Raw genomic sequence first — 20,764 nt, forward strand, 5'->3', positions numbered from 1 at the left:
TCCCTGGCCTCCACATATCCCAATCTCCACTGTTTTAGGGGGCCCCTATAGTAATACTTTCCAGATGTTTCAGCAAAGCAAAGCAAAGTTCATTTAACCAACAATATGAAAACCTCAGCTAAAGCTATAAATGTTCAGATACTACATACACATGAGAAACATTACAACATCCTGTATCCCGAGGCCAACAAAGTGAAAGTGACGTGGAAGAAACAGGTAGAGAGGAATCGGAGCAGTCACTTGCATGTTGTACCTGTGTGACCAGGCTGAAATGACAGTGCGCTGTGTTGGTGTCCCGTTGCACCTGTGGCTGAGTAGACTATATAAGCAGCGCAATGCAAACCGGTTGTATAAATCAGTGTGTGCCGCTGTCTACCCCTGCAGAATTGGTTGAAGAGCGAGATTGGCTGCTGCAGATCGTGACATTTCGCTCCTTTTGGATTATTTGAAAAAGCAAAACATATTTTTAGCAATAATGGGTGTTATGGTTTCGCAACTCTTCTCTCGTTTCTTCGAGAAAAAACAGATGAAAATTTTGATGGATAAGACTTATTTACAATTTTGTTAATGTCATTGTGTTATTATTACAATGTTGCAATGTATTTGTAACAATGTGTTATAACATTTACTTTGTTTGATTGATTTTACATAGGCCTATATTATACGCATATTATTAATATTACTTAGGTTTTAAAATGATCCATATTGTTCCCACAGTTGGGTTAGATGCTGCAGGGAAGACCACAGTCCTGTACAAACTAAAACTTGGAGAAGTTGTCACTTCTATCCCCACTATTGGTAAGCATTGATTGATATATAGGGTATATGCACTGATTGACAACCTGCGCTTCATATATGTATTTGACCCAGGACTGCTAGACAGAGCATAGCTGAATGTCCTTTGTGCTGATCACCATAGGGTTCAATGTGGAGACGGTTGAGTACAAGAACATCAGCTTCACGGTGTGGGATGTAGGTGGTCAGCACGTCATCAGACCTCTGTGGAAGCATTACTACCAGAACACTCAGGTAGGACTAACCCTAACACTCTCAACTAACTCTAACCCTAACACTCTCAACTAACCCTAACCCTAACAGCCTCAACTAACCCTAACAGCCTCAACTGACCCTAATAGCCTCAACTAACCCTAACCCTAACAGTTTCAACTAACCCTAACCTTCTCAACTAAGCCTAACCCTAACACTCTCAACTAACCCTAACTCCAACAGTCTCAACTAACCCTAACAGCCTCAACTAACCTTAACAGTCCCAACTAACCCTAACCCTAACAGCCTCAACTAACCCTAACAGCCTCAACTAACTCTAACAGCCTCAACTAACCTTAACAGTCCCAACTAACCCTAACCCTAACAGCCTCAACTAACCCTAATAGCCTCAACTAACCTTAACAGTCCCAACTAACCCTAACCCTAACAACCTCAGTTAACCCTAAAAGCCTCAACTAACCCCAACCGTCTCAACTAAGCCTAACCCTAACAACCTCAACTAACCCTAACAGAGTCAACTAAGCCTAACCCTAATAAACCTCAACTAACCCTAACAAACTTCAACTAACCCCAACAACCTCAACTAACCCCAACAGCCTCAACTAAACCTAACCCTAACAGCCTTAACTAAACACTCAGGTAGCCTAACCCTAACAGCCTTAAATATGGGATCCATTTCAAATCCAGTCAATTCAGAGAATGAACTCAAATTCCAGTTTTCCTCATTCCTTAAAAGCGTGTGTCTGTGTTCCAATGTCTTCATCCAGGGTCTTATATTTGTGGTAGACAGCAACGATCCTGAGAGGATAAATGATCCTACAGAGGAACTACAGAACATGGTGAGTCATCTGTCCTTCCATTCATCTTTCCACACTTTCCTATAGCAACTCTTAAGTTTGCTGTTGGCCACCGGAGAGGAGCGTAGTAACGGTATAGTGTGACCTTTCTGATTACCTACAAGGAATGTAATAATACAGTAATATGACTGTTCTAATAGATATAGAAGAGAGTGTTTTCCTGTTTAATGTGACTGTTCTGATTCCCTGTGTTCTGTGTTATCGATCCTCCACACAGGATGCAACCACAGATAAAACAATGAGACAGATATTTCACCGGATGTATAAATGTGAAGCATCCGCTTAGCGTTTCCACTCACTACCAAATATGGTAGTGAGAGGAAGCCCACTGGCCGGCAGTGGGAGGAGATGGAACGACATGGATTTTGGCTGACATTCTGCAAATTTTCACATCAATTAAACATTTGATCTTAATACAGTTTTCTGTTCCCAATACTAAAATCTGTTATGAACAGAGTGGACTAAGTTTTGTAGATTTTACCCTTTGCAAAAGTTGTTAAAAATTGCGTTGTTTAGAAGGAGTGCAAAGGCGAATTTAGTTATTGCACACGTGCACTTCACAGAGGAGGCGTTCCCTAACGGAAATATGCAGATTTATGCTAGAACGCGTGCCCACCTCCTTGCTTGTTCTACCCACTATGACTCATTTGTTCCCACTGGAAACGACAGGCTGTGGTCTATCTTGGTTTAGTTGTAAAAATAATTGATGCAACATTACAGAGAAAAGTGTAATAACTCAGTGAGTGCTGTGGCTGTTCTGATTCCCTGTGTTCTGTGCTGTTAACCCACAGCTTGAAGAGGACCAGCTGAGAGATGTAGTTCTGCTGGTGTTCGCCAACAAACAGGACCTTCCCAACGCCATGTCTGTCAGTGACATCACAAATAAACTGGGACTGAGTAAACTTCAACTGAGTACTCCTGTAAGTATGACCATTTAGAATCTCTAAGGTTTCACAAGCCAATTCTAACTAGCGTTAGCGCAATGACTGGAAGTCTATGGTATCTACTAGCATGCTAGCAGTTAACATGCTAGCAGTTACCATAGACTTCCAGTCATTGCGCTAACACTAGTTAGCAATTGCGCTGACGCTAATTAGCAACTTCCTTCAAACTGCATGCAGAGACATAAAAATGGTATCCACAAGTTCACCTGACTCTGGGGAAGTAGATAAAGGACTTAATTCCCCAAATCCTGATGTAGCCCTTTAAATGTTAAACATGCTACAATGCGCCTCGGATTGAATCCCTGCCCAGATTTGGTAAATAATGCACTCTGACTGTTTGTCCTCTCTCCTCAGTGGTTTGTCCAGGTTACCTGTTAATGACTGACTGTTTGTCCTCTCTCCTCAGTGGTTTGTCCAGGCTACCTGTTAATGACTGACTGTTTGTCCTCTCTCCTCAGTGGTTTGTCCAGGTTACCTGTTAATGACTGACTGTTTGTCCTCTCTCCTCAGTGGTTTGTCCAGGCTACCTGTTAATGACTGACTGTTTCTCTTCTCTCCTCAGTGGTTTGTCCAGGCTACCTGTTAATCACTGACTGTTTGTCCTCTCTCCTCAGTGGTTTGTCCAGGTTACCTGTTAATGACTGACTGTTTGTCCTCTCTCCTCAGTGGTTTGTCCAGGCTACCTGTTAATGACTGACTGTTTCTCTTCTCTCCTCAGTGGTTTGTCCAGGCTACCTGTGCGACCATGGGTTCAGGTCTGTTGGAGGGACTGGACTGGTTGGCTGACCAGCTTTCCAAACGCTAACTAGCTGAGTTGGCTCCGGGGTGAAGTTTCCCCTAGGTACAGATCTAGGATCAGCTTCCCCTCCCCCAATCCTAACCTTAACCATTAGTGGGGGAAATTTTAAACTGACCAGATCAGTGTCTAGGGTCAACTTCACCCTATAACAGCTGAGCTGAGGCCTCCTTAAGAATGACCAAGACACAACGTTTACTGAAGGACAACCATACATTCAGAACAAAAGTTAGAAGTGCCTTTCTGAAAAGTTTCCATTTGTTTTTATTTTTTTCTAATGCACTCTAATGTATTGCATAGATTGTAACATGGAAAGTTATAAATGTTTTATATTTAAATTATTTTATCACTGAATGAATGTAAGCAGATTCTTTATCAATCCCCCTGTATTTATTTCCTGACTTCCGATACCTCACTACCTCTAATAAAATCATGGTGTGTAAATGTATCTGCAGTCATTTTCTTTGTGGGTGTGGTCACTCTGCAGATGGAAGTGGAACAATTCAGAAACAACAAATACAAGACAATTATTTCAGTAACTTGTGATGGAGAGCAAGACTAAAGGTCATCGGGGACATATTTTTTGGAAACATATTAACGATGCAATATCGACATCTAGTGGTAGGATTTCACAATTGCATGGAGAATGTCTGACAGCGACCCTTGATTAAATAAACAGTATGATGTATAAAAACATTTAAACTACAGTATATAGCTTATTTTCCAATAAACAGCATTGTGCTGAGATATCGATCTCCCACTGGGCACACACTGGTTGAATCAACGTTGTTTCCACATAATTTCAATGAAATTATGCTGAACCAACGTGGAATAGACGTTGAATTGACGTCTGTGCACAGTGGGCTTCAATTTCCCTAAGGGAGATGTAAATTAGGACTAACCGAGGATTAACCTTTACAGTGTGGGAGAATAATCGCTCAGTCTCATTTGTCATTTTGGGGCCAATAAAGGAATAAAGGAAATCATGCATCTAATCGACAGTATTTAATACTGTTTTCCTAAAACGAAACAGACATGGCCTCACCAGTGTTGTTTTGGTAATTATTAACTAGAAGGCCTACTACGTACAGTGCATTCAGAAAGTATTCATTCATTTTGTTACTTTACAGCCTTATTCTAAAATTGATTAAATTAAATGTCATCCTCATCAATCTACATACAATACCCCATAATGATGAAGCGAAAACAGGTTTTTAGAAATCTTAGCACATTTATTAAAAATAAAAAACAGAAATACTTTATTTACATAAGTATTCAGACCCTTTGATATGAGACTCGAAATTGAGCTCAGGTGCATTCTGTTTCCATTGATCATCCTTGAGATGTTTCTACAACTTGACTGGAGTCCACCTGTGGTAAATTCAATTCATTGGACATGATTTGGAAAGGCACCACCTGTCCATATAAGGTCCCACAGTTGACAGTGCATGTCAGAGCAAAAACCAAGCCATGAGGTCGAAGGAATTGTCCGTACCGCTCCGAGACAGGATTGTGTCGAGGCACAGATCTGGGGAAGGGTACCAAAAAATGTCTGCAGCATTGAAGGTCCCCAAGAACACAGTGGCCTCCATCATTCTTAAATGGAAGAAGTTTGGAACCACCAAGACTCCTAGAGCTGGCCGCCCGGCCAAACTGAGCAATCTGGGGAGAAGAGCCTAGGTCAGAGAGGTGATCAAGAACCCGATGGTCACTGAAAGAGCTCCAGAGTTCCTCTGTGGAGATGGGAGAACCTTCCAGAAGGACAACCATCTCTGCAGCACTCCACCAATCAGGGCTTTATGGTAGAGTGGCCAGACGGAAGCCACTCCTCAGTAAAAGACACATGACAACATTTACATTAACGTCATTTAGCAGACGCTCTTATCCAGAGCGACTTACAAATTGGTGCATTCACCTTATAGCAGTGGCATTTTTTTTTTTTTTGGGGGGGGTGAGGGGGGGGGTGGGTAGAAGGATTACTTTATCCTATCCCAGGTATTCCTTAAAGAGGTGGGGTTTCAAATGTCTCCGGAAGGTGGTGAGTGACTCCGCTGTCCTGGCGTCGTGAGGGAGCTTGTTCCACCATTGGGGTGCCAGAGCAGCGAACAGTTTTGACTGGGCTGAGCGGGAACTATGCTTCCGCAGAGGAAGGGGAGCCAGCAGGCCAGAGGTGGATGAACGCAATGCCCTCCTTTGGGTGTAGGGACTGATCAGAGCCTGAAGGTACGGAGGTGCCGTTCCCCTCACAGCTCCATAGGCAAGCACCATGGTCTTGTAACAGATGCGAGCTTCAACTGGAAGCCAGTGGAGTGTGCGGAGGAGCGGGGTGACGTGAGAGAACTTGGGAAGGTTGAACACCAGACGGGCTGCGGCATTCTGGATGAGTTGTAAGGGTTTAATGGCACAGGCAGGGAGCCCAGCCAACAGCGAGTTGCAGTAATCCAGACGGGAGATGACAAGTGCCTGGATTAGGACCTGTGCCGCTTCCTGTGTAAGGCAGGGTCGTACTCTCCGAATGTTGTAGAGCATGAACCTACAGGATTGGGTCACCGCTTTGATGTTAGCGGAGAACGACAGGGTGTTGTCCAGGGTCACGCCAAGGCTCTTCGCACTCTGGGAGGAGGACACAACGGAGTTGTCAACCGTGATGGCGAGATCATGGAACGGGCAGTCCTTCCCCGGGAGGAAGAGCAGCTCCGTCTTGCCAAGGTTCAGCTTGAGGTGGTGATCCGTCATCCATACTGATATGTCTGCCAGACATGCAGAGATGCGATTCGCCACCTGGTTATCAGAAGGGGGAAAGGAGAAGATTAGTTGTGTATCGTCAGCGTAGCAATGATAGGAGAGGCCATGTGAGGATATGACAGAGCCAAGACACTTGGTGTATAGCGAGAATAGGAGAGGGCCTAGAACTGAGCCCTGGGGGACACCAGTGGTGAGAGCACGTGGTGCGGAGACAGCTTCTCGCCACGCCACTTGGTAGGAGCGACCGGTCAGGTAGGACGCAATCCAAGAGTGAGCCGCGCCGGAGATGCCCAGCTCGGAGAGGGTGGAGAGGAGGATCTGATGGTTCACAGTATCAAAGGCAGCAGACAGGTCTAGAAGGACAAGAGCAGAGGAGAGAGAGTTAGCTTTAGCAGTGCGGAGAGCCTCCGTGACACAGAGAAGAGCAGTCTCAGTTGAATGACCAGTCTTGAAACCTGACTGGTTTGGATCAAGAAGGTCATTCTGAGAGAGATAGCAAGAGAGTTGGCTAAAGACGGCACGCTCAATAGTTTTGGAAAGAAAAGAAAGAAGGGATACTGGTCTGTAGTTGTTGACATCAGAGGGATCGAGTGTTGGTTTTTTGAGAAGGGGTGCAACTCTCGCTCTCTTGAAGACGGAAGGGACATAGCCAGCGGTCAAGGATGAGTTGATCAGCGAGGTGAGGTAGGGGAGAAGGTCACCGGAGATGGTCTGGAGAAGAGAGGAGGGGATAGGGTCAAGCGGGCAGGTTGTTGGGCGGCCTGCAGTCACAAGTCGCAAGATTTTATCTGGAGAGAGAGGGGAGAAAGAAGTCAAAGCATAGGGTAGGGCAGTGTGAGCAGGACCAGTAGTGTCATTTGTCTTAACAAACGAGGATCGGATGTCGTCAACCTTCTTTTCAAAGTGGTTGACGAAGTCCTCCACAGAGAGGGAGGAGGGGGGGGGGGGGATTCAGCAGGGAGGAGAATGTGGCAAAGAGCTTCCTAGGGTTAGAGGCAGATGCTTGGAATTTAGAGTGGTAGAAAGTGGCCTTAGCAGCAGAAACAGATGAAGAAAATGTAGAGAGGAGGGAGTGAAAAGATGCCAGGTCCGCAGGGAGTCTAGTTTTCTTCCATTTCCGCTCAGCTGCCCGGAGCTCTGTTCTGTGAGCTCGCAATGAGTCATCAAGCCACGGAGCTGGAGGGGAGGACCGAGCCGGCCGGGAGGATAGGGGACATAGAGAGTCAAAGGATGCAGAAAGGGAGGAGAGGAGGGTTGAGGAGGCAGAATCAGGAGATTGGAGGGAGAAGGATTGAGCAGAGGGAAGAGATGATAGGATGGAAGAGGAGAGAGTAGCGGGAGAGAGAGAGTGAAGGTTGCGGCGGTGCATTACCATCTGTGTAGGGGCAGAGTGAGTAGTGTTGGAGGAGAGCGAGAGAGAAAAGGATACAAAGTAGTGGTCGGAGACATGGAGGGGAGTTGCAGTGAGATTAGTAGAAGAACAGCATCTAGTAAAGATGAGGTCAAGCGTATTGCCTGCCTTGTGAGTAGGGGGGGACGGTGAGAGGGTGAGGTCAAAAGAGGAGAGGAGTGGAAAGAAGGAGGCAGAGAGAAATGAGTCAAATGTAGACGTAGGGAGGTTGAAATCCCCCAGAACTGTGAGGGGTGAGCCATCCTCAGGAAAGGAACTTATCAAGGCGTCAAGCTCATTGATGAACTCTCCAAGGGAACCTGGAGGGCGATAGATGACAAGGATATTAAGCTTAAATGGGCTAGTGACTGTGACAGCATGGAATTCAAATGAGGAGATAGACAGATGGGTTAGGGGAAAAATTGAGAATGTCCACTTGGGAGAGATGAGGATTCTTGTGCCACCACCCCGCTGACCAGATGCTCTCGGGGTATGCGAGAACACATGGTCAGACGAGGAGAGAGCAGTAGGAGTAGCAGTGTTTTCAGTGGTAATCCATGTTTCCGTCAGCGCCAAGAAGTCGAGGGACTGGAGGGTAGCATAGGCTGGGATGAAGTCTGCCTTGTTGGCAGCAGAACGGCAGTTCCAGAGGCTGCCTGAGACCTGGAACTCCAGGTGGGTGGTGTGTGCAGGGACCACCAGGTTAGAGAGGCAGCAGCCACGCGGTGTGAGGCGTTTGTGTAGCCTGTGCGGAGAGGAGAGAACAGGGATAGGCAGAGGCATAGTTGACAGGCTGCAGCAAATGGCTACAATAATGCAGAGGAGATCGGAATGAAATGAACTAAACATCTGGGAAAGGAGAGAGCGGGGCCTCCCTCACCACAACTCCCAAATATAACTCTCCCAACTTCCACCTCAGAAACTATAATTGTTTCACTGAAACACCCGAATATAACTCTCCCAACTTCCACTTTAGAAATTATAATTATTGTAAACTACAACGGTTAAATTTTTCTAGGAATAGACTCTAACTTACTTTATTCAGCAAGCTAACTTGGTACAGTATTCTTCCATGAAAAACCGCCCAGGGCACCGTATCCTATGACGCCATAGCTAACTAGCATGCTAGCATCCAATAACACACGGTTTAGCACCAATACTTGGTTACAACAAACTACCAATAGTGTGTTAACACACTAAACAGATAATTCGTGTCCGTGTCTAGTTCCTTTCATAACGCAGCAATAATTAAACGTTGGCTAGCTAGCACAAAGTCAGTCATGCTAGCTACACAAGTGGACTACACATCTCAAATGTTCAGAAAGGGAAGCTTTATGTTGCAAAATTCTCATTGACTAAAATTATATTGTATTTAGCTGCTACAGTACTGCTAGCTGGTAGTGTTGGCTAGCTAGCAATGGCTGTGGTGTTGACTTTGTTTGAAAAACGGCGTCGCTGCGAACGAATGTAGCTGGCTAAAATTATATTGTATTTAGTTGCTACAGTACTGCTAGCTGGTAGCGTTGGCTAGCTAGCAATGGCTGCGGTGTTGACTTTGTTTGAAAAACGGCGTCGCTGCGAACGAATGTAGCTGGCTAAAAGGATATTGTATTTAGTAGCTACAACCCGCTTGGAGTTTGCCAAAAGGCACATAAAGGACTCTCAGACCATGAGAAACAAGATTCTCTGGTCTGATGAAACCAAGCTTGAACTCTTTGGCCTGAATGCCAAGCGTCACGTCTGGAGGAAACCTGGCACCATCTAAAATTTCTAAAAAACAGTTTTTGCTTTGTCATTATGGGGTATTGTGTGTAGATTGATGAAGGGAAAAAAACAAATTAATCAAATTTAGAATAAGGCTGTAACAAAATGTGGAAAAGGTCAAGGGGTCTGAAAACTTTCCAAATGCACTGTATCTGATGTTGTAATATAAGGCATTACATTATATCATATTATTTCAAGCTTCTTAGTGTTACAGATCGATTTTGATTGATTATTTATTGGAAGTTTGTTTTATCCATGTTTTAAAGTCTGTCAGTTTATATAGACCTAAGCCAAGGTCAACTCCCTTATCTGGTCAGAGAACAGACTAGAAGAGACACAAATGTTTATAAAAAGGTGAATTTGTGTATGTTTTGTTTGTTTGTAGGCATGATAAATTATTCATAAAACTACTTCGAAACTGGAAAGAGATTACATGGTATTCTGGTCGCTTTTGACACTGTTTATTTTTTATATATTTTTTATTCCATGGCAGAGACTAGTCTAGCCCACGTTTCCTACTGTGTGGGTTGCTACAATGTTTCCTACTGTGTGGGTTGCTACAATGTTTCCTGCTGTGTAGGTTGCTACAATGTTTCCTACTGTGTAGGTTGCTACAATGTTTCCTGCTGTGTAGGTTGCTACAATGTTTCCTACTGTGTAGGTTGCTACAATGTTTCCTGCTGTGTAGATTGCTACAATGTTTCCTGCTGTGTGTCCTCATACTGTATGTAGCTAAGACCTAGTGACAGACTATAATCAAAGACAGTACAGTATGAAGATATGCTAAAACTGCTTCTCCGATAGATATCCCGATCACACTTGTAGGCGATGTCACGGCGACTATGGCTAACTAAAGTCATGCATAGAAACACGTCATCGTCTCGCGCCAAACTGCGAAAGTTCAGGCCGTCAAATCAAAGGCACTTGTTCGATATAAAGTTGCTTTTGACGAAAATGAAAACGTGTCAGCTTGTCACGTTCACGAGTTTGGAGTAATACCATGTTCTACTACTTAAAACATTGGCACGAATCTAGGCTGTGCTTTTAGATTTCAAGAAAATTAACAACTAAGGAAGAATTTTTCACTTCTATCATTGACCTCTCAAACTCAAAACCCCGGCCATGTCTGTTTCGCCAGCGTTCCCGGAAGTCTCGCGATGTTCCGCCTCTGGGTTTAGAAACTCTGTGCAATAATAGCTTTCATTTAGAGGAAGTAATTTTTATGTGAATGAACAACACACTAGTATCTCATTACTAAATGGTTTGTCTTTATTTCATCACAGTTGCTTTCTCTGTTATTTTGCTTGAATAGGGAGCATTGTGAAATTCGCACACACACACACACACACCGAGGAGTTGACCTATTTCTCTGTAGAGCCGACGACAGTCACACGAAGCAACCTGGAGGCAATTTCTGTTGCAGATGCAAGTAGCAAGTGACATGATCTCAAGCAACTTTGCTGATACACGAAGCAACTTAAACGCGATTGAAATTGACTCACGAAGCAACCCAGATGCAACTCTGTTGCCAGCAACAAAAATTGCATTACAGGTTGTTTCGTGTGACATCGACTTTAACTTCAGACAGTATTTAGATAACAGTGAATGAATAGCAGCCTTGTAGACCAATCAGATTATATCTCTACACATGAGAAACATTACAACATCCTGTATTCCGAGGCCAACAAAGTGAAAGTGACGTGGAGGAAACGGGTAGAGAGGAATCGGAGCAGTCACTTGCATGTTGTACCTGTGTGACCAGGCTGAAATGACAGTGCGCTGTGTTGGTGTCCCGTTGCACCTGTGGCTGAGTAGACTATATAAGCAGCGCAATGCAAACCGGTTGTATAAATCAGTGTGTGCCGCTGTCTACCCCTGCAGAATTGGTTGAAGAGCGAGATTGGCTGCTGCAGATCGTGACATTTTGCTCCTTTTGGATTATTTGATAAAGCAAAACATATTTTTAGCAATAATGGGTGTTATGGTTTCGCAACTCTTCTCTCGTTTCTTCGAGAAGAAACAGATGAGAATTCTGATGGGTAAGACTTATTTACAATTTTGTTAATGACATTGTGTTATTATTACAATGTTGCAATGTATTTGTTACAATGTGTGAAAACATTTACTTTGTTTGATTGATTTTACATAGGCCTATATTATACGCATATTATTAATATTACTTAGGTTTTAAAATGATCCATATTGTTCCCACAGTTGGGTTAGATGCTGCAGGGAAGACCACAGTCCTGTACAAACTAAAACTTGGAGAAGTTGTCACTACTATCCCCACTATTGGTAAGCATTGATTGATATATAGGGTATATGCACTGATTGACAACCTGCGCTTCATATATGTATTTGACCCAGGACTGCTAGACAGAGCATAGCTGAATGTCCTTTGTGCTGATCACCATAGGGTTCAATGTGGAGACGGTTGAGTACAAGAACATCAGCTTCACGGTGTGGGATGTAGGTGGTCAGCACGTCATCAGACCTCTGTGGAAGCATTACTACCAGAACACTCAGGTAGGACTAACCCTAACACTCTCAACTAACTCTAACCCTAACAATCTCAACTAACCCTAACCCTAACAGCCTCAACTAACACTAACATCCTCAACTGACCCTAATAGCCTCAACTAACCCTAACCCTAACAGTCTCAACTAACCTTAACCTTCTCAACTAAGCCTAACCCTAACACTCTCAACTAACCCTAACTCCAACAGTCTCAACTAACCCTAACAGCCTCAACTAACCCTAACAGCCTCAACTAACCCTAACAGCCTCAACTAACCCTAACAGCCTCAACTAACCTTAACAGTCCCAACTAACCCTAACCCTAACAACCTCAACTAACCCCAACAGCCTCAACTAAACCTAACCCTAACAGCCTTAACTAAACACTCAGGTATCCTAACCCAAACAGCCTTAAATATGGGATCCATTTCAAATCCAGTCAATTCAAAAAATGAACTCAAATTCAAATTTTCCTCATTCCTTAAAAGCGTGTGTCTGTGTTCCAATGTCTTCATCCAGGGTCTTATATTTGTGGTAGACAGCAACGATCCTGAGAGGATAAATGATGCTACAGAGGAACTACAGAACATGGTGAGTCATCTGTCCTTCCATTCATTTGTCCTTCCATTTGTCTCCCGAGTGGCGCAGTGGTCTAAGGCACTGCATCGCAGTGCTAGCTGTGCCACTAGAGATCCTGGTTCGATTCCAGGCTCTGTTGTAGCCGGCCGCGACCGGGAGACCCATGGGGCGCCGCACAATTGGCCCAGCGTCGTCCAGGGTAGGGGAGGGAATGGCCGGCAGGGATGTAGCTCAGTTGGTAGAGCATGGCGTTTGCAACGCCAGGGTTGTGGGTTCGATTCCCACGGGGGGCCAGTATGAAAAAAATAAAAAAAATAATGTATGCACTCACTAACTGTAAGTCGCTCTGGATAAGAGCGTCTGCTAAAATGACTAAAATGTAAAAAATGTAAATTCATCTTTCCACACTTTCCTATAGCAACTCTTAAGTTTGCTGTTGGCCACCGGAGAGGAGCGTAGTAACGGTATAGTGTGACCTTTCTGATTACCTACAAGGAATGTAATAATACAGTAATATGACTGTTCTAATAGATATAGAAGATAGTGTTTTCCTGTTTAATGTGACTGTTCTGATTCCCTGTGTTCTGTGTTATCGATCCTCCACACAGGATGCAACCACAGATAAAACAATGAGACAGATATTTCACCGGATGTATAAATGTGAAGCATCCGCTTAGCGTTTCCACTCACTACCAAATATGGTAGTGAGAGGAAGCCCACTGGCCGGCAGTGGGAGAAGATGGAACGACATGGATTTTGGCTGACATTCTGCAAATTTTCTCATCAATTAAACATTTGATCTTAATACAGTTTTCTGTTCCCAATACTAAAATCTGTTATGAACAGAGTGGACTAAGTTTTGTAGATTTTACCCTTTGCAAAAGTTTTAAAAAATTGCGTTGTTTAGAAGGAGTGCAAAGGCGAATTTAGTTATTGCACACGTGCACTTCACAGAGGAGGCGTTCCCTAACGGAAATATGCAGATTTATGCTAGAACGCGTGCCCACCTCCTTGCTTGTTCTACCCACTATGACTCATTTGTTCCCACTGGAAACGACAGGCTGTGGTCTATCTTGGTTTAGTTGTAAAAATAATTGATGCAACATTACAGAGAAAAGTGTAATAACTCAGTGAGTGCTGTGGCTGTTCTGATTCCCTGTGTTCTGTGCTGTTAACCCACAGCTTGAAGAGGACCAGCTGAGAGATGTAGTTCTGCTGGTGTTCGCCAACAAACAGGACCTTCCCAACGCCATGTCTGTCAGTGACATCACAAATAAACTGGGACTGAGTAAACTTCAACTGAGTACTCCTGTAAGTATGACCATTTAGAATCTCTAAGGTTTCACAAGCCAATTCTAACTAGCGTTAGCGCAATGACTGGAAGTCTATGGTATCTACTAGCATGCTAGCAGTTAACATGCTAGCAGTTACCATAGACTTCCAGTCATTGCGCTAACACTAGTTAGCAATTGCGCTGAAGCTAATTAGCAACTTCCTTCAAACTGCATGCAGAGACATAAAAATGGTATCCACAAGTTCACCTGACTCTGGGGAAGTAGATAAAGGGCTTAATTCCCCAAATCCTGATGTATCCCTTTAAATGTTAAACATGCTACAATGCGCCTCGGATTGAATCCCTGCCCAGATTTGGTAAATAATGCACTCTGACTGTTTGTCCTCTCTCCTCAGTGGTTTGTCCAGGCTACCTGTTAATGACTGACTGTTTCTCTTCTCTCCTCAGTGGTTTGTCCAGGTTACCTGTTAATGACTGACTGTTTGTCCTCTCTCCTCAGTGGTTTGTCCAGGTTACCTGTTAATGACTGGCTGTTTGTCCTCTCTCCTCAGTGGTTTGTCCAGGCTACCTGTTAATGACTGACTGTTTCTCTTCTCTCCTCAGTGGTTTGTCCAGGCTACCTGTGCGACCATGGGTTCAGGTCTGTTGGAGGGACTGGACTGGTTGGCTGACCAGCTTTCCAAACGCTAACTAGCTGAGTTGGCTCCGGGGTGAAGTTTCCCCTAGGTACAGATCTAGGATCAGCTTCCCCTCCCCCAATCCTAACCTTAACCATTAGTGGGGGAAATTTTAAACTGACCAGATCAGTGTCTAGGGTCAACTTCACCCTATAACAGCTGAGCTGAGGCCTCCTTAAGAATGACCAAGACACAACGTTTACTGAAGGACAACCATACATTCAGAACAAAAGTTAGAAGTGCCTTTCTGAAAAGTTTCCATTTGTTTTTATTTTTTTCTAATGCACTCTAATGTATTGCATAGATTGTAACATGGAAAGTTATAAATGTTTTATATTTAAATTATTTTATCACTGAATGAATGTAAGCAGATTCTTTATCAATCCCCCTGTATTTATTTCCTGACTTCCGATACCTCACTACCTCTAATAAAATCATGGTGTGTAAATGTATCTGCAGTCATTTTCTTTGTGGGTGTGGTCACTCTGCAGATGGAAGTGGAACAATTCAGAAACAACAAATACAAGACAATTATTTCAGTAACTTGTGATGGAGAGCAAGACTAAAGGTCATCGGGGACATATTTTTTGGAAACATATTAACGATGCAATATCGACATCTAGTGGTAGGATTTCACAATTGCATGGAGAATGTCTGACAGCGACCCTTGATTAAATAAACAGTATGATGTATAAAAACATTTAAACTACAGTATATAGTTTATTTTCCAATAAACAGCATTGTGCTGAGATAGCGATCTCCCACTGGGCACACACTGGTTGAATCAACGTTGTTTCCACATAATTTCAATGAAATTATGCTGAACCAACGTGGAAAAGACGTTGAATTGACGTCTGTGCACAGTGGGCTTCAATTTCCCTAAGGGAGATGTAAATTAGGACTAACCGAGGATTAACCTTTACAGTGTGGGAGAATAATCGCTCAGTCTCATTTGTCATTTTGGGGCCAATAAAGGAAATCATGCTTCTAATCGACAGTATTTAGTACTGTTTTCCTGAACTGAAACAGACATGGCCTCACCAGTGTTGTTTTGGTAATTATTAACTAGTTGGCCTACTACGTACAGTGCATTCGGAAAGTATTCATTCATTTTGTTACTTTACAGCCTTATTCTAAAATTGATTAAATTAAATGTCATCCTCATCAATCTACATACAATACCCCATAATGATGAAGCGAAAACAGGTTTTTAGAAATCTTAGCACATTTATTAAAAATAAAAAACAGAAATACTTTATTTACATAAGTATTCAGACCCTTTGATATGAGACTCGAAATTGAGCTCAGGTGCATTCTGTTTCCATTGATCATCCTTGAGATGTTTCTACAACTTGACTGGAGTCCACCTGTGGTAAATTCAATTCATTGGACATGATTTGGAAAGGCACCACCTGTCCATATAAGGTCCCACAGTTGACAGTGCATGTCAGAGCAAAAACCAAGCCATGAGGTCGAAGGAATTGTCCGTACCGCTCCGAGACAGGATTGTGTCGAGGCACAGATCTGGGGAAGGGTACCAAAAAATGTCTGCAGCATTGAAGGTCCCCAAGAACACAGTGGCCTCCATCATTCTTAAATGGAAGAAGTTTGGAACCACCAAGACTCCTAGAGCTGGCCGCCCGGCCAAACTGAGCAATCTGGGGAGAAGAGCCTAGGTCAGAGAGGTGATCAAGAACCCGATGGTCACTGAAAGAGCTCCAGAGTTCCTCTGTGGAGATGGGAGAACCTTCCAGAAGGACAACCATCTCTGCAGCACCACCAATCAGGGCTTTATGGTAGAGTGGCCAGACGGAAGCCACTCCTCAGTAAAAGACACATGACAACCCGCTTGGAGTTTGCCAAAAGGCACATAAAGGACTCTCAGACCATGAGAAACAAGATTCTCTGGTCTGATGAAACCAAGATTGAACTCTTTGGCCTGAACGCCAAGCGTCACGTCTGGAGGAAACCTGGCACCATCTAAAATTTCTAAAAAACAGTTTTTGCTTTGTCATTATGGGGTATTGTGTGTAGATTGATGAAGGGAAAAAAACAAATGAATCACATTTAGAATAAGGCTGTAACAAAATGTGGAAAAGGTCAAGGGGTCTGAAAACTTTCCAAATGCACTGTATCTGATGTTGTAATATAAGGCATTACATTATATCATATTATCTCAAGCTTCTTAGTGTTACAGATCGATTTTGATTGATTATTTATTGGAAGTTTGTTTTATCCATGTTTTAAAGTCTGTCAGTTTATATAGACCTAAGCCAAGGTCAACTCCCTTATCTGGTCAGAGAACAGTGTCAAGATCGTCTAACAGAGAGGACCAATGCGCAGCGTTGAATGCAAACATATTTATTCACACTGAAGGAAACACGAACAAACCAACGAACGATACGTGACAGTTCACGGTTACCATAAACAGACTAGAAACAAAATCCCACAAACACGAAAGAAAAACCGACTGTTTAAATATGGCTCCCAATCAGAGACAACCAGCTGACAGCTGACACTCGTTGCCTCTGATTGGGAGTCACTCAGGCCAACATAGAAATAATCAAACTAGACCCACAACACAAAACATAGAAACTAACACCCTGGCTCAACATACGAGAGTCCCCCGAGCCAGGGCGTGACAGTACCCCCCCTAAAGGAGCGGACTCCGACCGCGCCAACGAAACACAACAGGGGAGGGACCGGGTGGGCACTCCGCCTAGGCGGCGGATCCGGCTCCGGGCATGATCCCCGCTCGCTCTCTAACCCCCCAAAGTACCCCTGGTCCGGTCTGGCCCTGCTGACCGGAGCTGGACTGCACACTGGTGGAGCGGATTGCTCTAGCTCCGGCGTAACGCATCTGACCGGCGACGGACCAGGCACCAGTGGAACAGGCACGTGCCGTGCCGGACCGACGACGCACACCACTGGCTTGGTGTGGGGAACAGGCACGGGCCGTGCTGAACTGACGACGCACACCACTGGCTTGGTGTGGGGAGCAGGAGCGGGCCGGACAGGGCTGACGAAACGCACCACAGACTTGGTGCGGGGAGCAGGAATGGGCCGGACTGGGCTGGCGACGCGCACCACAGACTTGGTGCGGGGAGCAGGAACGGGCCGGACAGGGCTGACGAAACGCACCACAGACTTGGTGCGGAGAGCAGGAACGGGCCGGACTGGGCTGGCGACGCGCACCACAGACTTGGTGCGGGGAGCAGGAACGGGCCGGACAGGGCTGACGAAACGCACCACAGACTTGGTGCGGGGAGCAGGAACGGGCCGGACAGGGCTGACGAAACGCACCACAGACTTGGTGCGGGAAGCAGGAACAGGCCGGACCGTACTGGGGACACACACCACTGGTCCTACGCCGGGATCTGGAATGGGCCGGACCGGACTGGTAACACACCCCAGTACCTCTCGCCGTGCCTCTACACCTTCCACCCCCTCTTCGGCCAGTGGCCCCCGTAACCTGGCGGCCTCCTCTGCCAACCCGCTGGACCGCTCTACCGCGGCCTCCTGCTGCCCCGACGTCGTGAGCCCCCCCCTAAAAAAATTCTGGGGGTCTCTCCTCCCCGTGGGCCAGGCCTCTATAGTTCTCGCCCAACTCTCGCTCTTCTGCTTCCAACTCCCGCTATTCAGCTCCTCAATTGGTTTGACCCAGTCGAAACTCTTCCTCCATTGTTCCCAAGTCCACTCTCTCCGCTCTTCTTTCGGCTTGACCCAGTCGAGGCTGCCACGGAGATCTGCTAGGGATTTCCCTGGCGATGGCTCCTCGACTCGCTGCTTGGTCCAGTTGTGGTGGGATTTTCTGTCAAGATCGTCTAACAGAGAGGACCAATGCGCAGCGTTGAATGCAAACATATTTATTCACACTGAAGGAAACACGAACAAAACAACGAACGATACGTGACAGTTCACGGTTACCATAAACAGACTAGAAACAAAATCCCACAAACACGAAAGAAAAACCGACTGTTTAAATATGGCTCCCAATCAGAGACAACCAGCTGACAGCTGACACTCGTTGCCTCTGATTGGGAGTCACTCAGGCCAACATAGAAATAATCAAACTAGACCCACAACACAAAACATAGAAACTAACACCCTGGCTCAACATACGAGAGTCCCCCGAGCCAGGGCGTGACAAACAGACTAGAAGAGACACAAATGTTTATAAAAAGGTGAATTTGTGTATGTTTTGTTTGTTTGTAGGCATGATACATTATTCATAAAACTACTTCGAAACTGGAAAGAGATTACATGGTATTCTGGTCGCTTTGACACTGTTTGTTTTTTATATATTTTTTATTCCATGGCAGAGACTAGTCTAGCCCACGTTTCCTACTGTGTGGGTTGCTACAATGTTTCCTGCTGTGTGGGTTGCTACAATGTTTCCTACTGTGTGGGTTGCTACAATGTTTCCTGCTGTGTAGGTTGCTACAATGTTTCCTACTGTGTAGGTTGCTACAATGTTTCCTACTGCGTAGGTTGCTACAATGTTTCCTGCTGTGTAGGTTGCTACAATGTTTCCTGCTGTGTGGGTTGCTACATTGTTTCCTGCTGTGTGGGTTGCTACATTGTTTCCTGCTGTGTGGGTTGCTACATTGTTTCCTGCTGTGTAGGTTGCTACAATGTTTCCTGCTGTGTGGGTTGCTACATTGTTTCCTACTGTGTAGGTTGCTACAATGTTTCCTGCTGTGTGGGTTGCTACATTGTTTCCTACTGTGTAGGTTGCTACAATGTTTCCTGCTGTGTGGGTTGCTACAATGTTTCCTACTGTGTGGGTTGCTACAATGTTTTGTTTTCATGATTTCTACAATGTTTAATTAGTTTAATTTGGAGAACAGCAAAAACATGCAAAATGACCCCAGCCATTAGAACAATGGTTGCTGTAGCTTTCACTTCAGTCGATCTACAAACACATAGCCTATTAGCTATATACTTTTTTTTTTAGTTTTACAGCTAATTTCCTGCAATTCTATAGATTTTGCATTGGGGTGGGGATAAATGTTGGCAGATTTAAAGCTAATTTCCTACAATTCTACACATTCTGCCATAATTTTTGCCATGTTAATAAGACATCTGAGTGAGACTGATCAACAAAATCAATGGGGGCCCGCTGGAGGTCAGCGCCCCTGGGCACCCCCCACTGATGACGTGTTTTTGTTATTCTAAAAAATAAGGTCCAAACCTCGGTGTCCTCATACTGTATGTAGCTAAGCCCTGTTTACAGACTATAATCAAAGACAGTACAGTATGAAGATATGCTAAAACTGCTTCTCCGATAGATATCCCGATCACACTTGTAGGCGATGTCACGGCGACTATGGCTAACTAAAGTCATGCATAGAAACACGTCATCGTCTCGCGCCAAACTGCGAAAGTTCAGGCCGTCAAATCAAAGGCACTTGTTCGATATAAAGTTGCTTTTGACGAAAATGAAAACGTGTCAGCTTGTCACGTTCACGAGTTTGGAGTAATACCATGTTCTACTACTTAAAACATTGGCACGAATCTAGGCTGTGCTTTTAGATTTCAAGAAAATTAACAACTAAGGAAGAATTTTTCACTTCTATCATTGACCTCTCAAACTCAAAACCCCGGCCATGTCTGTTTCGCCAGCGTTCCCGGAAGTCTCGCGATGTTCCGCCTCTGGGTTTAGAAACTCTGTGCAATAATAGCTTTCATTTAGAGGAAGTCATTTTTATGTGAATGAACAACACACTAGTATCTCATTACTAAATGGTTTGTCTTTATTTCATCACAGTTGCTTTCTCTGTTATTTTGCTTGAATAGGGAGCATTGTGAAATTCGCACACACACACACACACACCGAGGAGTTGACCTATTTCTCTGTAGAGCCGACGACAGTCACACGAAGCAACCTGGAGGCAATTTCTGTTGCAGATGCAAGTAGCAAGTGACATGATCTCAAGCAACTTTGCTGATACACGAAGCAACTTAAACGCGATTGAAATTGACTCACGAAGCAACCCAGATGCAACTCTGTTGCCAGCAACAAAAATTGCATTACAGGTTGTTTCGTGTGACATCGACTTTAACTTCAGACAGTATTTAGATAACAGTGAATGAATAGCAGCCTTGTAGACCAATCAGATTATATCTCTACACATGAGAAACATTACAACATCCTGTATTCCGAGGCCAACAAAGTGAAAGTGACGTGGA

General features: G+C 44.5%; 2 protein-coding genes across 2 annotated transcripts; both read left to right on the forward strand.

Moving 5' to 3' along the window:
- Positions 1-475: 475 nt before the first annotated feature.
- On the forward strand, positions 476-4,053 carry LOC311128441 (ADP-ribosylation factor 4-like; the record flags this gene model as incomplete). Its single annotated transcript, XM_084160585.1, has 6 exons — positions 476-542; positions 718-798; positions 920-1,029; positions 1,776-1,847; positions 2,657-2,785; positions 3,528-4,053. 6 exons carry the CDS (start codon positions 476-478, stop codon positions 3,612-3,614), a joined length of 546 nt encoding a protein of 181 aa, XP_084016711.1. The 3' UTR covers positions 3,615-4,053.
- A 7,166-nt stretch (positions 4,054-11,219) lies between these two features.
- LOC311107521 (ADP-ribosylation factor 4-like) lies at positions 11,220-14,667 on the forward strand. Its single transcript, XM_084150023.1, has 6 exons — positions 11,220-11,543; positions 11,719-11,799; positions 11,921-12,030; positions 12,542-12,613; positions 13,784-13,912; positions 14,499-14,667. The coding sequence occupies exons 1-6, from the start codon at positions 11,477-11,479 to the stop codon at positions 14,583-14,585; spliced, it is 546 nt and encodes a 181-aa protein (XP_084006149.1). The 5' UTR covers positions 11,220-11,476; the 3' UTR covers positions 14,586-14,667.
- Positions 14,668-20,764: the final 6,097 nt, after the last annotated feature.

The sequence above is a fragment of the Coregonus lavaretus genome (assembly GCF_964263955.1).
Source record: "Coregonus lavaretus genome assembly, chromosome: 1".
Taxonomy (NCBI): domain Eukaryota; kingdom Metazoa; phylum Chordata; class Actinopteri; order Salmoniformes; family Salmonidae; genus Coregonus; species Coregonus lavaretus.

Excerpts from the sequence above, each read along its gene's own strand:
- LOC311107521 (XM_084150023.1), top strand. The coding sequence starts at position 11,477 with ATGGGTGTTATGGTTTCGCAACTCTTCTCTCGTTTCTTCGAGAAGAAA. Across the intron at positions 11,544-11,718 it reads ACAGATGAGAATTCTGATGG|TTGGGTTAGATGCTGCAGGG; the intron begins GTAAGACTTATT and ends TTGTTCCCACAG. Across the intron at positions 12,031-12,541 it reads ATTACTACCAGAACACTCAG|GGTCTTATATTTGTGGTAGA; the intron begins GTAGGACTAACC and ends GTCTTCATCCAG.